The sequence below is a fragment of the Schistocerca nitens genome, chromosome 6, assembly GCF_023898315.1.
Source record: "Schistocerca nitens isolate TAMUIC-IGC-003100 chromosome 6, iqSchNite1.1, whole genome shotgun sequence".
NCBI classification, from domain to species: domain Eukaryota; kingdom Metazoa; phylum Arthropoda; class Insecta; order Orthoptera; family Acrididae; genus Schistocerca; species Schistocerca nitens.
Window position 1 is genome coordinate 573,099,275 of NC_064619.1, and position 15,889 is coordinate 573,115,163.

The window sequence follows — 15,889 nt, forward strand, 5'->3', positions numbered from 1 at the left end:
CCCATCCTGCTGAAAGATGAACTAAGAGTCCTATTGCATTTGAGGCATCAGCCATTGCTGCAACATGTCTAAGTAGGAATATCCAGTGACAGAGGTCTACTACGCTGTGGCGGTATACATGAAAAAAAAAAAAACTTTCAGGGTTTCTCTTCAAAACGACATACGTATATAGATATCTGTACAATGTTTGGTTCTTGTGCAATAAATAATTGAAAGTGTTCCCAGACTATATGTACACCCTCTACTTTTAGGTTGTTTGAATGCTGCTGTTCGCCTCGCGTATGGGAACTGATGACCATGTGAAAAATTTGTTTCTTCCATAGTGAGAAACTGGAAGACACTATCATCTTGATTGTCATCGTCCAAACGCTTAGATGAGCTAGAACCTAAAACATGTCAGGCTGTGATTGCTTTCAGGTTTCTTCGTGAAATTAGCTATTTTATACTTGAATAAATTCTCAAAAGTTTCATCACGGAAATCGTCATCTGGAGAGTCACCGTTAGTACCTGTTTTATTACTAGGGTATAGGATACTAAGGTCCTCATCCGGAATTTGACCCATCTGAATTCTATTCCGATTCGGATTCTTCAAGGTAATTTTGAGAAAGTGCGAGAGCTACAATTATTTTCGATCGCTTTGAAACATATTTGGAGCCTTTCATAGTGAATCTGTAAGAAAAACAGGAAAAGTTTCTTTTAGAGAATTTCTAATTAGGATATTTCTATTACCTAACTAGTTTTCCAAAGGTATGACAAACTGAATAATTAAAATTTAAACGTAAAACGCGAGTTGTAACATGTTTTTCGATCATCTATGAATACAAAAATATCAAACGTAGTATGGTAGCAAAACTTGCAATCAAATTGATCAAATGTTCTGATAAAGAAAAAAGAGCTCGTAGGAGAGTGGAACATCGGTCAGACATACCGACAAATACGTGACACCAGGACTGTCTTGTCCGCAGCTCGTGGTCTCGCGGTTGCGTTCTCGCTTCCCGAGCACGGGGTCCCGGGTTCGATTCCCGGCGCGGTCAGGGATTTTCACCTGCCTCGAGATGACTGGGTGTTTGTGTTGCCCTCATCATTTCATCATCATTCATGAAAGTGGCGAGATTGGGTTGAGAAAAGCTTGGGAATTTGCACGGGCGCTGATAACCGCGCAGTTGAGCGCCCCACAAACCAAACATCATCATCACTAGGGCTGTCAGGCCGGGAAGAGAAGGCGCGGAACACGGTCTCACAGACCGACACTACGTTTACATGTGACACATCTTCCTGAAGACAAATTTCGGAAACCGTTTTTCGCTGTCGTGTTTACATGTTAAGCGGATTTGCCAGCCCAGTTAAATATGGCGCCTGGAAAACAGATAATACAGTTTATGAATTAGTAAGCACAATCGCTATTTCTCTTCAGTTCGATTAGGTGTAAACAGTTTCAGTCTAATATTTCTGCCGGCCGCGGTGGTCTCGCGGTTCTAGGCGCGCAGTCCGGAACCGTGCGACTGCTACGGTCGCAGGTTCGAATCCTGCCTCGGGCATGGATGTGTGTGATGTCCTTAGGTTAGTTAGGTTTAAATAGTTCTAAGTTCTAGGGGACTTATGACCACAGCAGTTGAGTCCCATAGTGCTCAGAGCCATTTGAACCATCTAATATTTCTACTTATCCTTCACTGTACAACAAGCCGCTCCGTCCATATTAGCCGAAATTTTTTTTAAAAGAAGACGAAACCTGGCAGCCCAAGCACGTTCCAAAACCGGCTGAGTTTACATGGGAGCGAAAATCGATCGTGGAGTTGGTAAACCGGCAACCAGAAGCGGATTTCCGGAATCGATTTTGCAAGTGTTCACGTGACTGCCCAGATAGGGAATTGGGAAATTTGTTTAGGAGATCCTGTTTTGGGAGCCCAGTTTAAACGGGATGAGAATGTAACAAAAAAATCTACTGACTGGGAAACAATGATGCGCTGACAACGAGTTTTTGCTCAGCAGCCGTTCGAAACCCGTAACGTCAGCTGTGGTATCTCAGACCGATGCACCCTTCCGAGGGTTAAAGTTCAAATGATGCCTCTTTCCTCGTGCGCAGACGCACTGAATAAAAGGGCAAGCACAAAAATTGGTGGAAAGAACGCATGGGCGTTCTCGTATCCTCATTGCGCAAGCAGTCTGCTATGAATCTCCTTTATTGCTTGTGAGCTTGCGTTACGTTTATTGTGATGAAAAGGCGACAGAAAAAACAAAACGCAAAAGCTACTGTAGGTAAAGAAGCTTTAAAAAAAAAAAACATAGGTACTAGAAACTCAAAGCGGTGACAACGTTTTGTATGCGAATTTCAGGTGGAGGTCACGACGACATTTTAGATTTTCTGCTTGGGAAACTGCAGCGATAAGGCTGGCAGTAAAATTTTGTTAGCTACTAACTGGCGACTTATATTCTCGTATGAATTTTTATTCCTCCTTTCAAAACAGACCATTTCAGCTCTATTAAATTTTTAACTTGTATGTGGGATAATTGTAATTTATTATTTGATTGTTTTTCACTGTAGAAAATGCCTAAGCTTGTAATTATTAGCATATTTTGTTTGTGTACTGCTCTCATTTATAATTGTGACTAGTTCCACATCCATGCAGTTCCCATGCATACTGAATCAGTGGAACACGAATGAATAAATAAAAATAAAAGTGATTGTTCCTGAAACTGAGAAATACTTAAGGGAGGTTCTTAGTCGTTAAATAAGTGTGAATTTGCTTTCAATGCGTCATTTGTACTTAGTCATGAAATATGTGTAGATTAGCGTCCTCGGACGTGACGAATTTGGGAATTTCATAGACGCAGAAATCCACTAGAACGGTGATTGTGTTTTTCAGTCTCGTTTTTTTGCATCGTCAGTGTACTTCGTTTCTGTTTTTAGTAGTTTGTTTGAGAGCTACACATACTCCATCACTTCTTTTGTTCACATGTCATTCTCCTCAGTTGTGCTTGTAAGTCGCTGTAGCATGAATATTCGTCCACGGTTTTCATATACATTTTTCATAAATTTTTAGGTTATTCTTCTCATCTCAGTTTCCTATTTCGAAATTTACGATATCTTATTGTTTACAGAAATACGATCGGGGACTTTTTATCAAATAAGTGACGCTCAGGGCAACACATCTCGAATTTTTATTGAAATAATGTTCAGAAGCTTTTTTTCTTAGTCCGCAATCGTCTATAAACATCTTAAGCTTGCTTACGTCGCAGTGAACAGACATTATTGAACATAAATCGCTGTATGGCATAACCTCGATACACATACAAGTATGGACCCCAGTTGCCCGTCGTCTGCTAAAAAGCGCAAAGATTCCTGGCGAAGGTGGATAGCAATGCGCTTTATGTACGGCCACCATTTCCAGGAAATTACGCGGGTACAAATGCGCATGCATGAACACGAAAAAAGCATCGTGTCGACGCACCGTAACTCCAGTATCTGCCCTCTCCGGAAATATCGTCTGCTACGACCTACTGGAATCCGGGACAGGATTGTCAACTGCCAGGTTACCTGTAATAGTAGCCCCTAACTTTCAGAGAAAAAGGATTTTGGGCGAGAAGTAACTGCTACAGAAAAATAACTTACAGGTACGCTCATCCACTGACGATTATTTCCATAGATCACGCGCGCTTGACAGTGATAACTGCCTCGGAAAAATAACTTACACTTTCCATGGTCGCACGAATTCTAGTGGTCACTCTGCGTTGTAAGGTAGCATGAAAACAAAGTACGCAGTTTGAGAAGCAGATTGCGCACAGTTGGTCAGCTATTTGCATGAGCTATAGAATACTTGGTAAGTCCTTCAGCTCTGTTCGTTTATCCGTGGTCTGAGGCGATGCGAAAATGTAGTACGCACTTCAGTAAACGCACTATTGGCAGTTCTTACAAGGGAACCTCCCCATCGCACCCCTCTCCGATTTAGTTATAAGTTGGCACAGTGGATAGGCCTTGAAAAACTGAACACAGATCGATCGAGAAAACAGGAAGAAGTTGTGTGGAACTATGAAAAAATAAACAGAGTATACAAACTGAGTAGTTGATGCGAAAGATAGGCAACATCAAGGACACTATGAGCGCAGGAGCGCCGTGGTCCCGTGGTTAGCGTGAGCGACTGCGGAACGAGAGGTCCTTGGTTCAAGTCTTCCCTCGAGTGAAAAGTTTAATTTTTTATTTTCAGTTTATGTGACAAACACTTATGTTTTCATCACTTTTTTGGGAGTGATTATCACATCTACAAGAAAACCTAAATCAGGCAAGGTAGAAGAATCTTTTTACCCATTCGCCAAGTGTACAAGTTAGGTGGGTCGACAACATATTCCTGTCATGTGACACACATGCCGTCACCACTGTCGTATAGAATATATCAGACGTGTTTTCCTGTGGAGGAATCGGTTGACCTATGACCTTGCGATCAAATGTTTTCAGTTCCCATTGGAGAGGCACGTCCTTTCGTCTACTAATCGCACAGTTTTGCGGTGTGGTCGCAAAACACAGACTCTAAACTTATTACAGTGAACAGAGACGTCAATGAACGAACGGATAGATCATAACTTTGCGAAAATAAAGAGAGTAAACTTTTCGCTCGAGGAAAGGCTTGAACCAATGACCTCTCATTCCGCAGCTGCTCACGGTAACCACGGGACCACGGCGCTCTTGAGCTCACACTCTCCTTGATGTTGCCTATCTTTCGCATGGACTACTCAGTTTGTATATTTTGCTTATTATTTCATAGTTCCACACAACTTCTTCCTGTTTTCTCGATCAATCTGTGTTCAATTTTTCAAGGCCTATCCACTGTGCCAGCTTATAACTAAATCTGAGGGGGGTGCGATGGGGATGTTCCCTTGTTAGAATAATTGCTAGGATCAGATGAGCGATTATTATAGTAACTGATACTTCTCAGTAACCGGTTATTTTTGTTGGTCAAGTTATTTTTTGCCACCTCTAGCCTCACATCGTAGAGACGGTAGAGGTAGACATGCACCAGCAATGGATGGGGCGAGCTGACTGCCAATTCCATCTTCTGACGAATTATCAAGAGACACAATGTTTGAGAACTGATGGTGCTTCCTAGTGGTCCATTAGATTACGGATGAACCGTGAAAACGTTTTTCCTTTTCACAGATCGTGCAGACCACATCTTTTTTAGTTTTTGTGTAAAAAACCACCCATCTGAGCATTTTGGCATTTTGTTCCAGACGGCAAACACAAAGCTCACGCAGTACAACGCGCGCGCGCGCGCGCGCGCACACACACACACACACACACACACACACACACACACACACACACACACACACACACTGGTCATACCGGACTCGAGAGTCCATTACCGAAGCAATGTATTTTCGCCATCTGTCGCTGTCTTGGGCTATTTCCTTCCATTCACCTTCAATACCTAGGCTCCTCAAATCAGCCTTCGATTGGCCTCCCATCTACGCCTTGGTCTCCCCACAGGACGTTTTCCCCTCTAAGTGCCCTGCCCATCGCAGCCTACGTGATTTAATAATACTTATTATGTCAGGGCTTGAATAGAGTTCGTGAACCTCTTCGCTATGCAGTTTTCGCCACTCTCCGCTAATGTCATCCCGTTTTGCTCCAAAAATTTTCCTCAAAATTTTGTTTTCAAATACTCGAAACGGCTTTTCATTTTGCACAGTGAGAGACCAAGTCTCACACCCATACAGCATAACTGGTAGTATAATAGTTTTGTATATTCTCATCTTTAAATTCCTACACAATATCTGTGATGAAAGTAATATATTCAAGTGAGAAGTAGCACGCATTTCCTGCCCGTAATCTCTTCTTCAGTTCGGATTCAATCTCATTTCTCGAAGTGATGTCCATGCCTAGATACTTAAATGTGTTCACTTTTTCAAACTGCATGTCTCCAACTCTTAACATTTCCTGATCTACTGCTGTTGGTATTCTAGTAGTAACCAGGTATTTAGTTTTGTCTTCACTTATCCTTAGACCTACATCTTCACTAGCCTTGATTAATGCATTCACAGTTGCTGTTACAGATTCTTTCGTATCGCTAATGATGTTTAGATCATTTGCATACCCTAATATCTTAATATTTTCATTTAATGCCACACCCTCTGAATTATCTGCTGCCAAACGCGAACACACTATTAATAAATACGACGAAGGGCTGAACTAAAAGTTACTGCAGATATCAGAACGACTATTACTGACGGTAAGTGATAACAGAGTGCAGTTAACAATAATGATTTAACAGCACCAGAATGATCTGTTGTTTCTGCTAAGAATTGAATGCACCTGCATTCTGATGAGTCCAGTTGTCGCTCCCAGGGTGCTAGAGTGGTGTGAGCTTGGCTACACCGCTAATGGATTATTTATACTCCGCAGATTTTGAAATATAAACAGCATTGTGTGCGTGGATGTTAATTGTACGTATTTAGCCGGTGATGTAGTTTTATGTACAAATTATTTACCTTTCACAAATAAATGGTTGAATAATTGGTTACAGGCTAGATTAAAATTATTTTTAATTTTTGGACATGACCACACATTTTCTATAAAACGGAATGCAAACTGTCTCTAGAACGAGGCAAGGTTGCTTTCTTCCTCATATATCCTTAAGGGAACCATCAATTTCAGTTTTGCACCACCAACTACGTCTTCAGTGTGTCTGGGTTTCCCCGGATTGGTCATGGTATTGAGGAGGGCTGCCCGAGGCGTAGTGGAGGGATTTTTATACAACTGTCCTGGTAAACCCGGACCATTTTTTGTGTCTGCTGAAATTCCATTGATTGGAAGTAAATAGATTGTAATAAACCTTAGGTAAATTCTTTAAATGAGAACTGGCCCTTTGGTGGTTACTTCGTTTTAGTCTACTAAAAACCAAGCGGCAAGCTCGCTTAGACGCTCACCTGTACACACACAGGTTGTTAGAAATAATCTGTATTTCTTTGATTACGTATATATCAGAAATGGGAATAGTTAGAAAGGTGCAGTTTGCTTCATAATGTTCAAACACACCTAAGGCTGGTTTTAATTTTTTTTTTCATTCAAGTTTTTTACTGGTCCCTCCACTCCCCCAATTTTGACAGTGTGTGAAATGGTTAGTACAGACCAGATCTGACACGCTGGTCCTGTGGAACTCCATTACATTTTTTTCTTTGGCGGGACTGCAGGAACTGTGAGCTCACGTCATAGTGCTACAGCACACGTTAATGAGAATATGTTAGGCTAGACATGGAACTGGAATATCACTTTGATGTCCTGTGTGCTAAAGATGGCACACATAGTCAAGGTTAACATCTGTTCCCGCCATCCCCATCATCGTCGTCGTCATCCCCCCCTCCCCCCTTGTGTCAGTCTTGGTTTTTCTCTCTCTGCCCTCGAATATTTTCCCAAGTAATTTGGGACACCTATTTCTCCTGGATTTATCAGAAATTATGTAACGATTTATCCTGAATTAGATTTCCATTTCACCTGTATTAGTATGCTGCTATTGATAGCGTATTTTCTCAAATAAGTTGTGTATGTAGCGTTGCCATCTGTCTGGATATATCGTGACCGTCTCCGCTCTGCACCTTCTTGCCCCGACATCCCGACAAGACCCTATTTTGCAGCATGCTGTTACGAGCTTGGCTCAAATACTGAAGTAATATCATCTGTTAGCGCAGCATGTAAATGCAGCCTCAGTTAGTTTCATTTATGTCAACAAGTTTGTATTCACAAAGTCGTCTCACAGATGACATTGCATCCTGTATTGATGATGCAAGCAGCTTCTAGACATAGTGCCATCATGCGAAAAAATACTAGACCTCTCCAATACTACGGAACAGCAACTGTTTAAACAGCGCGAGGAGGAAGTATCGTGCGGTTCCCATTTGAAAGCGATCTGAGAGGACTAAACTTTCTAAACGTAATATGAACAAGTAACATAATGTTTGAAGTGTTTACTGCTGGTATATAGGGCGCAAAGTGTATAGTGACTAGTACTTCGACAACTAAAGTCTTATTGTTGACCGTTAACCATCTCATAAACTTATCATAACCTATGAAAATGCCAAAGGATGGAAAGAGAAAGTGTCACTTTTTGTATGATTACGCAAAAGAGTGGTCTTTTGTCAAGAAAGGATGTACGGGCTAGGAAGCGTTGTGAGATTTGTAGCTGCTTGATCTAAATAACTCGACGGAGGTGAGGCAGATGTGAGGCATCACATTTCTACGAAGAATCATACAAATAGATTCGCGGCAGTATCGATATCAAAGCCAATTTCTACATTCACGATCAAAGAAGTAACCAGGAACAACTGCTCGTTGCTGCTGCAGAACTAACAGAAGGTTATAATGTTGTCAAGCAACATCTGTCCTTCAGTTCTTTTGACTGTACTGTAAAACTGAATGCCACAATGTGTCCTGACTCCAAAGTCACTGGAAAGTAGTCTACAGCCAGGACCAAAGCTACAGCGATTGTTTAAAATATCCACGCACCACACTCCATGTCCAAATGCACAAAAAAATTGCAAGAAGTTTCATTTTAAGGCATAGGTACACAAAGCTGTAAAGATGATTCCTTTAGTTGTTCAAAACTTTACTGAAGTTGACAGAATCCAATAGGTAATGTTGGAATTTTGATCGTTGAATAACAAAACATCGGAGACAATTGCAAAGTTTTGTCTAGTCACTTTAAGGCAACTGCAAATGCCATTAGATAAATAAATCATGTTTTGAGGAGACAATACCAATATCAATTTTGGAGGGCATCATCGACGCGGCCATCAGAAAAGTGTTTCACCAAATTAAAGAACAAGGAAAAAACATAGAAGGCATTGGATGCCCTGCCCATATTCTCCACGATACTATATAAAGTGCAGCTGAAGTTTTAACTGTCGACATAAAAATAATCGTCATGAAAGAATGCATAATGATGAAATCATTTATAATTCAGCTAATAAATCAAAGGCTATGTGGAGTGTTATAAAAAAAGAATGTGGAGAATACAGACAACCTTGCAAAAATATAACACTATCACATAAAAATAAAAAAGACTATCACATAAAAATAAAAAAGTAACAAACCCCTTAGAAGTAGCCAATACATTTAACAACTTTTTCACAGGTGTTGCTGATAATATGTTACAATCAAACTTTAAGAGCACCCAGGCAAATGAGTATAAAATAAGTGCTTGTAGAGGATCAATGTACATCAGTTCTGTTTCACAAGATGAAGTAGCTAAAGCAATAAAAGGACTAAAAAATTCCAAATCGGCAGGTATTGATGGTATACCTGCAACAATGTTAAAGAAGAGTGCATCAAACCTAAATGAAGTACTCACACACTTATGCGACTGCTCACTTCAGGCAGGCACTTTCCCCGATGTGTTGAAAACATCAAAAGTTATTCCTGTATATAAAAAAGGGGATAAAGACAATGTAAATAACTAAAGACCCATCACAATTTCCTCCTGCATCTCTAAAGTACTGGAAAAAGTTATGTATGAGAAACTTACGAAATTTATAAATAAAAACAGCATCCTATGTAATGAACAACATGGATTCAGAAACAAGAGGTCAACAACAACTGCTGTCTATGGGTGCATCAATTCCATCCTAAACCTGATGGACAAAAAACAGGAAACAATAGGAGTCTTTATTGACTTGTCAAAAGCTTTTGACATGGTGGACCATAAAATTCTGCTATCAAAGCTAGAGAGATATGGTATTCGAGGTCTGTCCAACAAGTGGATCAGTTCCTTCCTGACTAATCGTATGCAGGCAGTGTGTATCAAGCACACAAATATTGAACTAAAAACTGTATCTGATCACTTATCTGACTATAAACAAATTAAATGTGGTGTACCCCAAGGATCAGTATTGGGACCCCTTCTGTTTCTTCTGTACATAAATGATCTAAGCTTAAATCTTGATGCACACAAAAAAATCATATTTGCAGATGACACCACGATTCTACTAAAAGGAGACGACAATGAACAGTTACAGCAGACAGTAAACACGGTCACGAAACAACTTAGCAGCTGGGCACAGAGTAATCAGCTTGTAATGAACAGTAAGAAAACCATTGCTCTAAAATTCCACAATGTTCCTAACAAGGACATGTTTATCCCATCAGTCTCTATCAATGACGAACCAGTTGGTAACAATACTGAAACCAAATTTTTAGGACTTTGGCTGCAGAGTAACATCAGATGGAATAAGCATATTGAATATCTCAATGCAGAACTTAGCAAAACATGTTACCTTCTTTGTTCATTAAAATCATGCTGTAGTGAGAAAACAGTATTGAATGCATATCATGCGTACTTTCATTCTCGTCTTAGATATGGGGTCACCTTCTGGGGAAACTCCAAAACAGCTAATAGCACTTTTAAACTACAAAAAAGGGCCATTAGAATCTTGTTTGGGTGCAAGCCTAGAGACTCTTGTAAACCCCTGTTTAAGAAATCTGGTATTCCTCCATTACCATGTGTATACATTATGGAAACCTTTTTGTTCTTTAAATTAAATGTAATAGGCAAGGACCGGAGACTGCAAAAAAATTGTGATATACATGAGCACTTTACCAGACAAAACAGAAACTTACATATGACTCAAATCAGCACAGCACTGTGCCAAAAAGGTACTTTTCACATGGGAGTTAAGCTTTATAACAAACTTCCTGAAAACATAAAAGCTATCACTGAGGTCAATACATTTGGAAAATCTCTTAAGTCATATTTACAGCATCACTGCTTTTACTCCACTGAACAATATTTAAATTTATGAAATGTGTCATATAAATACTTATGTGTAATGTGTAAAGTGTATTATTGTAACCTTAAATATGTATGCCTTGTAATGACTTTCAGCCTGTATATTTATAACTTGACTTGTCCAATGTCTTATGCATAAGCTGCTATGTAGACAACAAGACCAATAAAAAATACAATACAATATTTAATTATTTTTCAGTATACACAGTAAGGACAGGGAAGCTGGAAGAGTTCTGCTTATTTGTTGATGACAGTCATCAGCCTCTTCCATCTCATTGTTGCTTATGCCCACTGTTGAGAGAATTCTTAATCTTAGGATTCCATTAAAACAATTTTTTGATGCCGAAAATAGATCACCTAAAATAATTTGAGGTATTTTTTTTTCTTCGGTAATCTGATCAGTGAAATTTACTTCATGTGTCTGCAGTCAAACTTGGCTCTGTGTGAAAAAAAAAATAAAAGGCATGGAGAAGAATAGTGTCTCGATAATGGCATAAAGAAATTTATCAACCAGCATTCAGATGTGTGAATGAAAGGAAGACTGCCAGTCTTATTGGCATGCAAACCAAGATAAATTTGAACAAATTAAGGAATGTGAATCCTAACCACATAACAATCTGATTTCTAAATTCGAGGAAGAGACAGTGCCTTTGTATACTACAGCATTTGATTATAATAGAGGGAAACATTCCACGTAGGAAAAATATATCTAAAAACAAAGATGATGTGACTTACCAAATGAAAGTGCTGGCAGGTCGACAGACACACAAACAAACACAAACATACACACAAAATTCAAGCTTTCGAGGCAACAGTTTGTTGCGAAAGCTTGAATTTTGTGTGTATGTTTGTGTTTGTGTGTCTGTCGACCTGCCAGCACTTTCATTTGGTAAGTCACATCATCTTTATGTTTAGATATAGCATTTGATTACTTAGAGAAATGGGCTATTTCTTTTAATAAATAACAAGTATTTAATTGGGTGATACAATTTGAAATCCCAGATTGGGTGATGATTGAAAAGACTATTATATACCTGACTGAAAATAGTGTGAGTATTTCAGGCAGCATTTGTTTTCAGGAATATATGTATGCAAAGAGCATTTTAGAAACCAAGCGTGACTCAAAAGAATGTAAGTGTAAACACTCTGTGGAAGAAAAGTGAATTTACTTTCTTAAGGAGACCAAAAATCGTGAACACAAATGACAACTGCTAAAATTATGTGAGTATTTGTTTTCTATTGCATCACACAACACTACTGTGGAAATATTTTCACTGATGTCAGCCCAGAGGACTGATGAAAGAAATCAATTGCTGCCAGGGACTGTGGAATCAATCTTACAGTGCCAGCTTAACTGCAAGCTGACTTGCAAGGAGTGTTATTAATATGCAAAAGGGAAAGGAACTTGCTGAAAAAGGTGAAATCTTCCGAAAAATATAGTGTACTAACTACTTCTGCTGCAACAAGTTCCATGTAATTGTTTTCTAAATAAAAAGTAATTGTATTAAATAATTTTTTTACTTAATTTCTACACCATCTCAGAGTGTCCCAACGAGGTCCCAGCTAGGTATGGCAACCCTAATTGTATTGAGCTGCGACAACCCACAGTTTGTTGTAGAAACTACAAAAGCGATGTTAGTGACTGAACTGAATTGTGATGAAACTTGAGTTGAATGTTTTCACATGCTATTGAAGAGTATAGACATGCTGAAGACATGCTGACTTAAGACATTGACAAATATTATATGTTTGCTCCCACTCCATCTTAGAAGGTACTAACAAAATATATATAATTGTACTTTTTGTAACAAATTAAAGTGAGAGTTTACATTTTCACATTTAATTAAGGGTTTTTTTCCCCAATTTTAAAATTTTTTAACGTGTCCCAAATTTGGGTCTAGATAATATGGTGTCCTTAACACACTGAACTCTATTAGGCAGCTAATAGAACCTTAGTTGTGTATGAACATTATGCTGCAAAGTGCACGTTTCTATCTCTCCCCCTTCCGAAATATGTCTGATCAAAGTTGTAAAGATCATTTTGGTAAACACTGTATTTTACATGCTTTTTTATTGAGAACCGTGACACCTCCCCACTCGACAGACATCTGAATACTGTATTTTAAATGTCATTTGCTTTCTACTCATTGAGCTGTATTAAAACTGATTTAATTTACATTCATATTCCTTGCTGCAAATTGGTACTATGTTTGAAAATGAACGTCTCTATAATGCGCTTTCACGAATCCTCGTTACTGTAGTATATTAATTAATATCTGATGGGATGAGGCATGTGCCCGCTGGCTTTATCAGCATTGAAATGCAAGCAAGGAAACATTCCCCCTCTCATGTCCCTGCTCCCCATGGTACCCCGTGGCCATCGGCCAACTTATGATCTATAGACTGTGTGTGTGTGTCCAGGAAAATAATCCAATTTGATTCAGATGTCCATGGTTTTCAAAGTTTTTGTGTGGGATTATCATTTTAATTGATAGCAGGCCTATCCTAGCAATAAGCTCTCTGAGGCTAGCTGTCATTACTATTCAACAAACGATCTATATGAAATGAGGATGACCTCAGAACATAGACAGCATGTGTCATTCGTGCTGACACAATTTATGATTTGCACACACACACACCAGCAGTCTTTTCCAGATCTTAGACAAAACCTCTTGCAAGCATACTGTCAGCACACTTACATGCTTTCCCAACCTGTCCGCTACTTTTCTGGCGGGTTCTACTACTCACCTAACGTTGAAGCTCTCAGTGACAGCATGCCCTTCCTCTGTGTTTGTCGAGACTTGGTAGGAGATGAGACTATTTTGATGGTTGAAATGTATTAACAAAATAGGATATCACCTCATTCTTGGCTGTTGCTGAGGCATTAGGCAGTAACTGTATTACCAGTTTGCAAATTTGCCTTCCTCATGGGATATGCAGATCCATCACTGCTGTGCATCAGAAGACACTGTGACAATGTGGATTCCAGTGGTACCAGAGGTGCTACAGCTTTCTCTACAAGTGTCCTCAAATCACTGCAGAGTATTGTGACAACCTGAAACCCGTCAACCATGGCCAACACAGCTTGTAGCTGTTTCTAGGCAGTGATCAGTTTGCCATTCACTAGCAGTAAGCACAGGACCGAACCCTGTCACACAGAAACTACATAAAAATCAAGATAAAATGTACTGTGGCAACCAAGCAATAACACTAATTGAGAAAGTACAAGCAGACGATAATAAGGGTTCAAGTTACCTAAATGTGGTATTGTAGGCAGAGTACATCTGTTCTACTAAAGTTCTGATACACATAAAATATAAACAAGAAAACTGAAAACCAGCACTGAAATTTACACTACAAGGTCAGATCACAGGACACCAAAAATTACAAAATACACAAAACTTACAAACAAATCAGTAACATTGCTAAAAACACATAAATGAACAGTTAGTCAAATCTTCTCAGAAGCGTATAAGAAAGGTACTAAACTAAATGTGTGTACAAACTGGTTTTTGCCGCTGCTGCAGGAAACACCTTCCTGCTCTAGGAGCTTCTTACTATTGGCAGCAGTTAACAAAATTAAAGTGAATCTGGTGACACTAGTGCTTATGGTGGTGTGAAACTACACTACTCCCAGGTAGGATAGAGAACAGGTAACCGAAGAGTCCGTGAAGTGTTTTTGTGATAATAAGAGTAGTAAGTAATCTGAGCAGTAAACCATGTAGCTTAAAATTCCGTGCCAGCAGTGTGTCCCTTGAAGTAAACAGCAATTTCTATTACTATACTCCAAGTGCAGTACATTTCCGACATGGCAAACTGGGGTCAGCTGATTTTCCCATGTGAATCTAGGTGCACACCAGCTATCATTGGCTATGGCATGATATAGGGACTTTGATCAAACAGCATTGGTATTGGAGCAACTATTTTGATCCAGCTGGGATACAAGAAATGGTTTATTGACTTCTTTGTGAAAACTCGTGGAGATCAGAATCGTAGAGATCACTCTGATCTGTCCTATTATAGAAGAAAGGTGCTTCAGTTCATTTTGCTTCTGGTGATGTTCCATATTTTTCACTTTATTATGATACTTGTATTTTCCCCTCTAAGATCACAATATAATATTTTATAGGAGACCAAGAGATGAATACACTAAACAGATTCAGAAGGATGTAGGTTGCAGTAGGTACTGGGAGATGAAGAAGCTTGCACAGGATAGAATAGCATGGAGAGCTGCATCAAACCAGTCTCAGGAATGAAGACCACCACAACAACAACAACAACAACAACAACAACAACAACAGTCTTTACAGTATAATTTTAAGGCTTCTAGTAGCCATTTGTTTTAGGAGCAGGTCTCTCTTTCTAAAAGATGCAACACATGTTATTAGTGTAATCAACTTTGTCAGAGATTTTTAATCTGAATTGAGCTTTCTTAAATGGGAATTAGATTTCTGTTAGAAGTAGAAAGAAGTTTACCAACATTAAATTTCTCACCTACAGTGTTTGTTTAGTTACTATCTCTCATGTTTTCCATCTCCTCCCTCGTGTGTTGTGCACATAGGGGGTGTACTTGTGTACGGCAAGTGCGAAAGTGACTACATATTTGAATATGTGTTAGTTGTAAGTTTTTTCACTCCAGTGTTGAAGTCTTCAGTAATTGATTTGTTTTCAGGCCCTTTTGTGAAAATACCATTGGCACTAGTACTATCAGGAGATCCAGAGTTTAGAAAACATCAAAGACATTTGGGTTTAGCAAAGTTACTAGTTGAACGTGGAGCAAATCCTAACTTACGCATACCAACATCGGAACTTCAGCGAGCAAGTCCAAGTCCTATGGAATACTTAATAAACCTACTTAGTAGCACAAGGGATGTTGTATTACAACAAAGTGTGTTCATTTCCAGTGATCAGAGTGCAAGGTAAGTGAGTTAACAGTTACTTCAAAAGCTACACTCAGTTTCTTTACACACATTATAATGTGTGTTTACATTTTTGTCAGATTCGAGCACTTCTGTGCTGGACTGTCATGCTGAAAAGTCACAGTGTATACCCATTTTAGATGGTACTAGAATCAGTCTGTGCAAGCTGTTTGGCAGTACTCAAGTTCATAGGATATT

At 39.2% G+C, this 15,889-nt stretch overlaps 1 protein-coding gene across 2 annotated transcripts in view; it reads left to right on the forward strand.

The window, feature by feature from the left end:
- LOC126262578 (uncharacterized) overlaps window positions 1-15,889 on the forward strand; it is a 98,550-nt gene that overhangs the window by 14,260 nt on the left and 68,401 nt on the right. For both annotated transcript variants that reach the window (XM_049959311.1, XM_049959312.1), the window contains exon 2: window positions 15,445-15,691. In XM_049959311.1, the coding sequence (XP_049815268.1) occupies window positions 15,445-15,691 (247 nt within the window). The remainder of the gene's footprint in view (window positions 1-15,444; window positions 15,692-15,889) is intronic.